General features: G+C 45.9%; 1 protein-coding gene across 1 annotated transcript; it reads left to right on the forward strand.

Moving 5' to 3' along the window:
* Positions 1-1,977: 1,977 nt before the first annotated feature.
* Positions 1,978-5,327, forward strand: Tex37 (testis expressed 37). Its single transcript, XM_051202997.1, has 3 exons — positions 1,978-2,010; positions 2,825-2,917; positions 4,851-5,327. Exons 1-3 carry the CDS (start codon positions 1,984-1,986, stop codon positions 5,271-5,273), a joined length of 543 nt encoding a protein of 180 aa, XP_051058954.1. The 5' UTR covers positions 1,978-1,983; the 3' UTR covers positions 5,274-5,327.
* Positions 5,328-11,627: the final 6,300 nt, after the last annotated feature.

Here is an 11,627-nt window from a genome sequence, read left to right on the forward strand (position 1 = left end):
ATGTGAAATTTCCAAATCACATGTTCCCTCTCCCTGTGTTTTTTTTAAACAATTATTTATTCATATTTGTATGTGCTTGTGGTGGTCAGTGGGTGCCTTTCAGGAGTTGGCTCTCTTTCCATCATGCAAATCCCAGGTTCAAACACAGGTGGCACCACTTGCTACAAGACCCCCCCCCCCCTCCCAGCCATCTTGTGTGCCCCTGTGGTTAACTTTTGAGAAACTTCCAACCTGTTTTCACTGGATGCACCATTTTACGTTACCACCAACAGTATATGAGAGTTTTACTCTCTGAATCCTCAGCAACACCTGCTACTTTCTGCTCTGGGTTGTTTATTTGTAAATACCAGTAAAAGAGAGTAAGATTTTGACAAACTGGTGAGCCAGGCTCTCAGGCAATAGAAACCTGTAGGGGCATGGATTTAGCTAAACTGATGTCATCAACGAGCTACCTCTCCTGGCAGTGGCCTAACCTATAGAGTTCTGAAAAGCATCTCCTCTCCAGTACCATCCAATCAGGGTTATTCTGACCTAGTTGGTTCACACAGTTGGTTCACACGTACTGAGACTCCAGGAGGGGTAAGCCAGGGGCAGGGGAACTAACATCCAGGAGGGGTGACTAGCTATCCACATCACAATGACCAGGGCCGATGACCAAAACTGTTTCAATTGTGTAGGTCAGGGCTGATCTCAGAGGCGGGTTTGTCAGCGAGACCGTGCCAACAGGACTCTCAGACAGCGGGGACACCTGGGGTTGGAAGGGCAGGAACATTGCAAGTCTTGTCAAAAGAAAAGGTAGGCTTTGAACTAAAGAGGACCCTGGCCCAGGTCAGGAGCTGTCTCTATTCAGGAAGGAGGACACGTGTTGTATTAGCTGAGGTCTGGCAAGTACCAAGGCATGGGCCTTGGGCAGAGAAGCTCCTACGAGTGAAACTCCCTCGTGGTTGCTAGGGATGTAGCTCAGTTGGTGGGGTGCTTAGCTAGTATGCCTGAAGCTCTGAGTTCAATTCCTAGTACCGCATAAACCAGACATGCTGGAGCACACTTGCTTTTTGTTTTTTCCCCTTGGCTGGGGGTTGGCGGTGGGGTAGAGATTTTGAGACTTTGAGATAAGGTCTCTATGCAGCCCCAGCTGGCCTACAACCCACTGTGTAGGCCAGACTAGCCTTGTAGGCACAGAGATCCACCTGCCTCTGCCTCCTGTGTGCTGGGACTAAAGGTGTGCAGTGTAGACTTGTGACATAGGAAGATTGGACGTCGGAGGTAATTCTCAGCTACACAGAGGTTTGAGGCCAGCCTGGCCTACATGAAACTCAGAAAGGTGAAATACAGACAGACAGGCAGGCAGGCAGACACAGAGACAGAGAGACCCACAATATGGCTTCCTTGAAAACTTCAGGGCTGACATGAGGGACAGAGTTGAGCCATCATGTCTGGGAATGCCCCACAACTTTCTTTACCTTGGACATCCTGCTTCTGTGAGTGCTGGAGCCTCAGTCCTGGGTGCCAGCTTTGAGCAGGATGAGCCCTGGGTCACACTGGCTGGGGAGACTGTGCTCACATCTCAACTCAGCATCAGAGATGTGTTAGAAGCTCAAAATGGTCATGCTGGGGGATTTCCATCACAGGGATAGGCCGATACTGTGAAGTCGCTGCTTCTGTTCCTTCAAACTTTGGTTGTTTAATGTGCACCTTTTTTGATGCACCTTTTGGAGAGGCGGAGCTGATGTCTTGAGTGAATTCTAATTCCTAGGAATCTTGCTTATAGTTCCTTTGTCACAGGACCCTACACACCCATCCCCAGTGTCCTCTACTGGCTCCAGGGACTACGCAAGATAGAATCTTAGGGAAAGTGGAGAGGGATGAACTAGGGAACAGAGTAGAATAGTTCTGCTTGCTCAAATAGCTGTGGAAATAGTGGGATATTGCCCTTGTTTGAGGAAGAGCAGGGTTAACTGACATGTCTTTCCTAGGTCCTTGGCCATGGCACGTGTGGTGAACCCCCAAAAGGTGAGTAATGTGAGCTACGCACGCAGCAGCAGCAGGGGAAGTTTGCAGCGTTCTGGAAGTTTATTTGTTCATCATGCATTTAGTGGGCACTCATGGTGTGTGTACCAGGCCCTGGACTTCAGAGACCGAGAGCTAAAACAAGGTCTCAGTCTAGAATCTGTCTGGTTTGCTGTGGTGGTGGCTGTTTTGTTTTGGGGTGTGTTTATTTTTTGTGTTTTTGAGACTGAGTCTCATTATGCAACCCTGGCTCACCTGGAACTTATGTGTTGCTATGCAGACCAGGCTGGCCTCAAACTCACACAGAGATGCACCTGCTTCTGTCTCCTAAGTGCCGCATCACCACGCCACACTGGAAGCCAGTGTCTTTCGTGGTCTGTGTGCCTTGTACTCTGGAACTTCATGCTTCTACCCCCAACTGCTGTATTATGGGTGTTCACAACCTTGGCCAGATATTTCATTAAATTATGTTTTTAAAAAATATTTGTTATTTTTTTAATGTGTGTGTGTGTGTGTGTGTGTGTGTGTGTGTGTGTGTGTGTGTGTGAATGGAGATACTCTGAGGTCAGAGACATTGGATCTCCCTAGAACTGCAAGAAATTGTGGCTTCTTTATGTGGGTCCTGGGATTAGAACTGCGGTCAGGCTCCTGTGATGGTGGGAGGCGGGTGGTAAGGGACAGAAGCCAGATCCTGCGCAACTCCTGATGCCAGGTCCTAAAACTGGCTGTTATTTTTACAGTCAGTAAATCCTGAAAGAGCTTTAAGTGGAAGAATGATAGACCCAGGCTCTTGTCTTGTTTTCTCCCTTTTCTCTAGAAATACGTGGACCTAGACATATATCAAAGCTCATACATGGTCGACTATAAGCCCTTCGGGAAACACAAATACTCCAGAGTCACACCGCAAGAGGTAGGTAGCTGTAGGTCTGCTATACGTTACATGGTTCCCTGAAAAACTCTTTAATTTATTGTCTGTGTGTTTTGCCTGATGTATATGTATGTACTACAAGCATGCAGTGACCAGAGAAGTCAGAAGAAAGTGTTGGATCTTCTGGAACTAGAATTAAGGATGGTGGTGAGCCACCAAGCCAGTGTTGGTGACTGGACCCTGGTCCTCGGCAAGTGCAGCAAATGCTCTTAACCACTGGACCATTTCTCCAGGCCCATGATTTTTATTTTAGTGTGGACATTGTGGCTTTTAAAATAGCTAGTGATAGGAGACTTCACATAGACGTTTTGCACTATTGTGTGCACATGCATGCATGTGATATTTCAAAATGTATAGTACACATAAAATTGTAATTATACATTTATAATTTAAATAACACCAATAAGGGCCAGTGAGATGCTTGCCACCAAACCTGAGTTCAGTTCCTAGGACCCACATGGTAGAGGGAGTGAACTAACTCCTATAACTGTCTTCTGACTTCCACATGTACCTTTCTTTTGTTTTTGTTTTGTTTTGTTTTTGATTTTTGTTTTGTTTTGTGTTTCAAGACTGGGTTTTCTCTCTCTGTGGCCCCGGCTATGCTGGTAGTTACTGGCGCTATAGACCAGGCTGGGCTACACCTCAGGGTTCCACCTGCTTCTCACCTCCCTAGTGCTTGGAATTAAAGGTGTGTGCCACCACTAGCTGGCTCTTTCTTTTGTAATTTTATTTATGTTTGTACGTATGTGAGGGACATGTGTGCCAGGATGCCCACTCATATACACCCCGAACAACTACACAGATGCTTACCCAGCACACACAATAAATAAAGTGCTATAACACACCACACACACACATACACACACTCACATACACACTCACACACACACACACCACACACACACACTCACACACACACCACACACACACACCACACACACACATACACACACACCACACACACACACTCACACACACACACACTACACTCACACACACACACCACACACACCACACACACCACACACACACACACCACACACACCACACACACACACACCACACACACACACACCACACACACACACACACACACACACACACACACACACACACCACACACACACATACACACACACCACACACACACACACACCACACACACATACACACACACCACACACCACACACACATACACACACCACACACACCACACACACACACTCACACACACACAGACACACACACACCACACACCACACACACACCACACACCCACACACCACACACACACATACCACACACACACATACCACACACACACACCACACACACCACACACACACACACCACACACACACACCACACACACACACACTCACACACACCACACACACACACACATACTCACACACACACACACACTCACACACACCAAAACTGGCCGGGCAATGGTGTAGCACGCCTTTAATTCCAGCACTTGGGAGGTGGAGGCAGAGGCAGAGGCAGAGGCAGGCAGATCTCTTGGGAGTCTGAGGCCAACCTGGTCTAAAGAGAGAGTTCTAGTGCAGCCAAAGCTATACAGGGAAACCCTGTCTTAAAAAACCAAATCAGTAAAGTAAAATTAATTTTCATGTGAATGGGTCTTTTGCCTGCATATGTGTGTACCACACGTGTGCCTGGTTCCCACAGAGGCCACAGAGGGGTCAGTCCTCTGGAAGTGGAGCTATAGAGGGTGTGAGCCACCACATGGATGCTGGGAATGGAACCTCTGCCCTTTGCAATAGCAGTCAGAGCTCTCAGTACTCACGTCACCTCTCCAGCCCCGAACTTCATTTTTTTAAAGTAATGTGCATTGTGTCTGGAGTGCTTTGAGGGACACTCCCTTTCTCCGTCTTCCCTTTGTTTCTACAGCAGGCCAAGCTTGACGCTCAGCTCCGGAACAAAGAGTTTTACCGGCCTATGCCCAACCCCAACCCCAAGTTGGAGGATGGGTACCCTGCATTCAAAAGACCCTACATGACTGCAAAAGACTTGGGAGTCCCTGGCTTCTTCCCACCACAGGACCTGGTAACCCCTCCCAAGGAGGAGTGCAGGTTCACCAACACCTGCCGCTTCGCATACCCAGCTTCCCTGGCTCTGTACATGGCCCAGTTTGACCCCTACTGGCTTCATCAGAGCAAAGACTTCCCGTGCCTCATGGAGCCTGAGCTGCAGCCTGCTCCAGAAGTAGCCAAAGGCTACCTTCTACTCCCTGGCTGTCCTTGTCTTTCTCACCAGAGAGTCAAAGTCCCCATCTTGAATAGGTGGGGACCCTTGATGCCATTTTACCAGTAGAAGTGTGAGAATACCTGTTGTTTCAATGCATGAGGAAATCCATGCCATTGCTCAGAGAAGATAGTGAAAATAAACCCAGGAAGATGTTCCTGATGATAAGGGGCGTTGTTTCATCATAATCACGGACCTCTCTGTGCGGGAAGAGGGAGGGGAGGGGAGAAGAAGGGAAAATCAGTATGTGTGTATGCCCAAGTGGAATTAGTGTCATTTTTTTATAGCTTCTTTGGGGGTGTGTGTGTATATAGGATGTATGTGTGTGAGTTTTTGGGGTGTGTATATAGGATGTATGTGTGTGAGTTTCTGGGGTGTGTATGTAGAATGTATGTGTGTGAGTTTTTGGGGTGTGTATATAGAATGTATGTGTGTGAGTTTTTGGGGTGTGTATATAGGATGTATGTGTGTGAGTTTCTGGGGTGTGTATGTAGAATGTATGTGTGTGAGTTTTTGGGGTGTGTATATAGGATGTATGTGTGTGAGTTTTTGGGGGTGTGTATGTAGGATGTATGTGTGTGAGTTTTTGGGGTGTGTATATAGGATGTATGTGAGTTTTTGGGGTGTGTATATAGAATGTATGTGTGTGAGTTTTTGGGGTGTGTATATAGGATGTATGTGTGTGAGTTTCTGGGGTGTGTATGTAGAATGTATGTGTGTGAGTTTTTGGGGTGTGTATGTAGAATGTATGTGTGTGAGTTTTTGGGGTGTGTATGTAGAATGTATGTGTGTGAGTTTTTGGGGTGTGTATATAGGATGTATGTGTGTGAGTTTCTGGGGTGTGTATGTAGAATGTATGTGTGTGAGTTTTTGGGGTGTGTATATAGGATGTATGTGTGTGAGTTTTTGGGGTGTGTATATAGGATGTATGTGAGTTTTTGGGGTGTGTATGTAGAATGTATGTGTGTGAGTTTTTGGGGTGTGTATATAGAATGTATGTGTGTGAGTTTTTGGGGTGTGTATATAGGATGTATGTGTGTGAGTTTCTGGGGTGTGTATGTAGAATGTATGTGTGTGAGTTTTTGGGGTGTGTATATAGGATGTATGTGTGTGAGTTTTTGGGGTGTGTATATAGGATGTATGTGTGTGAGTTTTTGGGGTGTGTATATAGGATGTATGTGAGTTTTTGGGGTGTGTATATAGAATGTATGTGTGTGAGTTTTTTGGGGTGTGTATATAGAATGTATGTGTGTGAGTTTTTTGGGGTGTGTATATAGGATGTATGTGAGTTTTAGGGGTATGTATATAGAATGTATGTGTGAGTTTTTTTGGGGTGTGTACATAGAATGTATGTGTGTGAGTTTTAGGGGTGTGTATATAGGATGTATGTGTGAGTTTTTTTGGGTGTGTATGTAGAATGTATGTGTGTGAGTTTTTTGGGGTGTGTATGTAGAATGTATGTGCATGAGTGTTAACACCTGTAAACTATGGAACACATGTGGAGGTAGGGGACAATCTCGGTGTCAGTCCTCATACTTTAAGATCTGGCCTTTTTTGTTGCTTGCTTTTGCTTACCCTAGGCTAGCTGGTCACAAGCTTCTGGGGCAGTGTCTCCTGTCTCTGCTCCCCATTGGGCTGGAAAGCACTGGGATTAAGGGTGCACTTTGGCTCCTAGCTTCGCATGGGGTCTGGGGATTCAAACTCAGGCTTACACAGCAAGTGCTTCATGCCCTGAGCTATCTCCCCAGCCCACTATACTTTTTGTTTTTGGTGGGAGTGGTTTTGTGTTTTTCATTTGTTTTGGTAGAGGGCGGGGACAGAAGAGTTGTATCACAGCATGTTTGTGGAGAATTGAGGGCAGTTTGTGAAGTCAGTTCTTACCTGCCATCACATGGGTCCTGGGGGTTTGAACTCAGGTTATCGGGTTTAGCAGCAGCAAGTGCCCTCACCTGCTGAGCCATATAATGGGCTCTTGGTGAGAGTTTTCGAAACAGGTTTTTATTTTATAGCCCAACTGGCCTGTACCTTACTATATAGGCCAGGCTGGCCTTGGATCTTTTCTGTGTTTGCTTTTTTGTTGTTTTGTTTTTTGAGACAGGGTTTCTCTGTAGCTTTGGAGCCTGTCCTAGAACTCACTGTGTAAACCAGGCTGGCCTCAAACTCATAGAGATCTACCTGTCATTGCCTCCTGAGTGCTGGGATTAAAGGCTTGCACCACTACCACCTGGGTTGGCCTTGAATTTTATGGATGCTCCAGCTCAACCTCCCAAGCTCTGGGGTTACAGGCAGGAGACACTGGTCCTATTCTATTATAATTACATCTTTCCTTGCAATGAGTAGCGATCCCCTTCTATCCTATGCCATAGTTTAATAATCTCAAAATTTGTGTCAGTGCACTCATGTTGGGGGGGGGAGGGGGTTGTCACACTTTTAACTGAGACTATGGAAGCCAGATCAGGTTGAAAGGAGTCATAAAAGCAGTCCTGCTGCAGAGTCTTACTGATTTAGGCATTTTCTGACAGATATGATTTGAATGTCTTTCCAGAGAGCTTGGGTGTTGGACATTGACTCCTGAGTTCACAGGCTACTGGCATTTGAAAGTGAGGTGCTTGGGAGATAATTAGAATCGGAGGAGGTAATGATGAGGGGTGACCATGATGAGTGACATTTATGGCTTCATTTTTATTTAATTTTATTTGAGCATGTGAATGGATGTTTTGTCTGCTTGTCTGTGCAACCATGTACATACCTGGTGCCCTCAGAGACCACAAGAGAACATCAGATCCTGGAGTTACAGATAGTTGTGAGACCTCACTGTGGATGCTGAGAATCTAACCTGGGTCCTCTTAACCACTGAGCCATCTCTCCAGCCACATTTGTGGCAGAAGAAGAAGGAGATGAAAGGAAGAAAGAAGAAAGGAAGGAAGGAAGGAAGGAAAAATGGTCAGTGTAAATAGAGTTCTTAATTGGTTTAAATAATAAAAACCCAGAGTCAGATATAGAGTGTTGTTCTTTTGTTACAACTGTTGCCTATGAAACACAAACATGAGATTCAACGCCCACGCGGAGTTTATTGATAAAGGGAGAGAAAGGGGGGTAGCTGGTGACCAACCGAAAGCAGGAGAGAGAGAGAGAGAGAGAGAGAGAGAGGAGAGAGAGGAGAGAGGAAAAAGAGCAAGAGAAAAAGAGCAAGAGAGAGGCATGCTTGGCGGGCTTGCTTTAAAAGGGAAACTTGCACATGCGTAACTGAGTCCCCTGGCAGCCAGGTAAAGCTTGAGCAGCCAGGTAAGTCATGCCATAGAGAAGACAAGGCCATGAGCGTGCTGCCCATCATCGGGGGCGGGGTCAGCAGACTGCTGGTTCCCAACGTTGTATGGGGTATGGTTTTTTTGTCTGCCGCTGCTGGTCTTGTCCCGCCGCCGCAGCGGGACAAATACAGAGACTCTGTATTTGATATTATGTTGTTGGCCAGGTGCTAGTTTTTAATCGGCTAGCTCTGTCTTAATTATTAACCCATTTCTATGTATTTTCACGTGGTCTTACCGAGAGGGGAGGAATGGCGGTTCTGTTCTCTTCCGGCTCTACATCCTGACTCTCCTTCCTACTTCCTATTTCCTCCTTGTCTCCTAGTCCCTCCTATCTTCCTTTCCTATTGGTCAACAGTGCTTTAGTCATTAACCAGTATGAGAAACATATATAGAATGACATCTCCCATCACAACGTAGAGTACAATGTTTTTTATATTATTTAAGCCAATTAAGAACTCCATTTACAAGTGAGTCCTGAGCTGGCCCCCTGCCCCATTTTCCCAGTAATGCCATCCGCCATGGTATAACCAGGACCACAGCTTCTCCCAATCCTGTACCACATAGGCTGTCCTCCCTTGTCATTATTTGGACCTGGGAGGGATGCTTGCAAGAAGGCTGCAGAAACAGGGCTGGGGCTTGGAGGTAAGGCCAACAGTCCCTGAGTATGAATATTCCTTGATGTTTACGAAATATAGCCACAGGTCTGTCTACCTTCATGGTCCTTTCCCCCCAGACTTAGGAATTATCATTCCCATTTCATAGAAGGCACAAGGGCCAAGCAGATGGACAGTGATTCACACTGTGGATTCAGACTTCTATTGTTACAAGGCTGCTTGTAAGTGGACATTACCCCCAACCCACACTCTACACTGCTGACCACTTCCCAGAGTGCCTGCCTGGGGAGGGCACCTGAGCGCCTTGAGAACATGGCAACAGGTCCGGATAGGCATTGTAGGGTCTGGAACCAGCTCCTGGGGCTCACTCTTTCCAGTTCAGAGGAGGCTAAGCGACGGGTGCTGTGTGGGATAGGCAAGAGAGCTGGGCCCTGGGTTTCAGGGAGAAGGACACAGCAGTCAGGCTTTCCTGCAGACAAATGTGTTGGTGAGGTGCTGGATGAATAGAAGTGGGTTTGGAGGTCTGTGTTGAAATGTATGAAACCATGCAGGTGGAGCCACATTCCAGAATGTGCCCATTAATCTCCAAATGTGCAATATATATGATACATATCATATGTAATGTGTATATATTGTATATAATGTATACACACTTTTTTCATTATATATATTGTATATAATGTATACACACTTTTTTCATTATATATATATATAGTATATAATGTATACACACTTTTTTCATTATATATATTGTATATAATGTATACACACTTTTTTCATTATGTATACATATTGTATATAATGTATACACACTTTTTTCATTATATATACATATTGTATATAATGTATACACACTTTTTTCATTATATATACATATTGTATATAATGTATACACACTTTTTTCATTATATATACATATTGTATATAATGTATACACACTTTTTCATTTTATATATATATATTGTATATAATGTATTCACACTTTTTTCATTATATATATATATATATTGTATATAATGTATACACACTTTTTTCATTATTTTGGTGGAGGACAAGGGTGGAGGGGTTGTACACACACACACACATGCACACACGCACACACGCACACGCACGCACACACGCACACACTGTATATATGGTGGTTTGAAAGAAAACGATTCCCAAAGAGAGTGGTACTATTAGGAAGTGTGGCCTTATTGGAGTAGGTGTCACCTTGTTGAAGGAAGAGGGTTCAAAAGCCCACCCACACCAGGCCCAGTTTCTCTCTCTTGGCCTTCAACTTGAGGACCAGATGTGAGCTCTCAGCTCTGTGCCAGCCCACCGGCACCCTGTCATGACCATGATGGCCGTGTGGGACTGAACGCCAGCCACCAATTAAGTGCTTTCTTCTACAAGTCACCTTGGCCATGGTGTCTTCTCACAGCAATGGAACAGCAACTAAGACAGGTAGGTGTGTTTCAGGCACGGAAGATGAAGACGTGCCAGAGGTGAGCTGAATGATGGGTGCGCTGGCAAAATGTTTCCGGAACACGTGTGAGAACCGGCGTTCAGACTGCTAGCACCCGTGTAAAGCCCAGCATGGCGGCGTGCACCTGTAACCTCTGCACTGGGGGCGGGTCTGGGCAGACCCTGGGGGCTCAGTAACCATGGAAATGTGGGAGGAAGAGGGACTTTATTCACGGCTGGTGGGAATGTGGGTTTCCATAACGGAAATCAGCGTGCAGGTTCCTTAACTGTGAATAGAGCTGCCACACAGTCCAGCTATGCTGCTCTTGGGCACATGTCTTTATTATTAACCAAGTGTGTTGTTTCCCTCCCTTCTCCCATCCCTTCCCTATCCCTTGGGTATATATTGTTTTGTTTGTTTTTTGAGACAGGGTTTCTCTCTGGCTTCGGAGACTGCCCTGGAACTCGCCCTTGTAGACCAGGCTGGCGGCAAACTCTCACAGAGATCCTCCTGCCTCTGCCTCCTGAGTGCCGGGACTAAAGGCATGTGCCACCACTTCCCGGCTTGGGTATATGTCTTCTGGACTCTAAGTTGACTTGCCCGTCTGCTTTTACTCACCCTCCGTTTCTATTAGTAAATGGACGGACGGAAGCTGTGGGACCCACGATGCAGCTCCCGGCTGCTTCCCTAGCATGCGGAAGATCCTGGGTTCAAGCCTCAGCATTGCAGAAACAAGACATATGTGCCTGTAATCCAAGCATTCAGGAGGTAGAGGCAGAGGATCAAGGTCATCCTCAGCTACAGCCTGGGACTTGGAGGGGGGGAGGCAGGAGGAAAGAAAGAAAACAGCAACGAAAAAAGGTGGTACACAGTGGAATTTTACGCGTCTCTAGAGAAAAATAAAGTGACATTTGAAGGGAAGCAGATACGGCTAGAAACCACTATGTTAAATGAAATAGCTGTATTTAGACAAATAGCACATTTTCTCTCATATGCAGAACATAAACTGAAAATTATATGTGTATGTTTATGTGTGTGAAACTACAAAGCGTCA

Source organism: Phodopus roborovskii, unplaced genomic scaffold, assembly GCF_943737965.1.
Source record: "Phodopus roborovskii unplaced genomic scaffold, PHOROB, whole genome shotgun sequence".
In the NCBI taxonomy this organism is placed as follows: Eukaryota; Metazoa; Chordata; class Mammalia; order Rodentia; family Cricetidae; genus Phodopus; species Phodopus roborovskii.

Coding starts and splice junctions, on each gene's coding strand:
- Tex37 (XM_051202997.1), top strand. CDS start 1,984: ATGGCACGTGTGGTGAACCCCCAAAAG. Junction 2,011..2,824: donor GTGTGGTGAACCCCCAAAAG/GTGAGTAATGTG, acceptor CCTTTTCTCTAG/AAATACGTGGACCTAGACAT. Junction 2,918..4,850: donor CCAGAGTCACACCGCAAGAG/GTAGGTAGCTGT, acceptor TTGTTTCTACAG/CAGGCCAAGCTTGACGCTCA.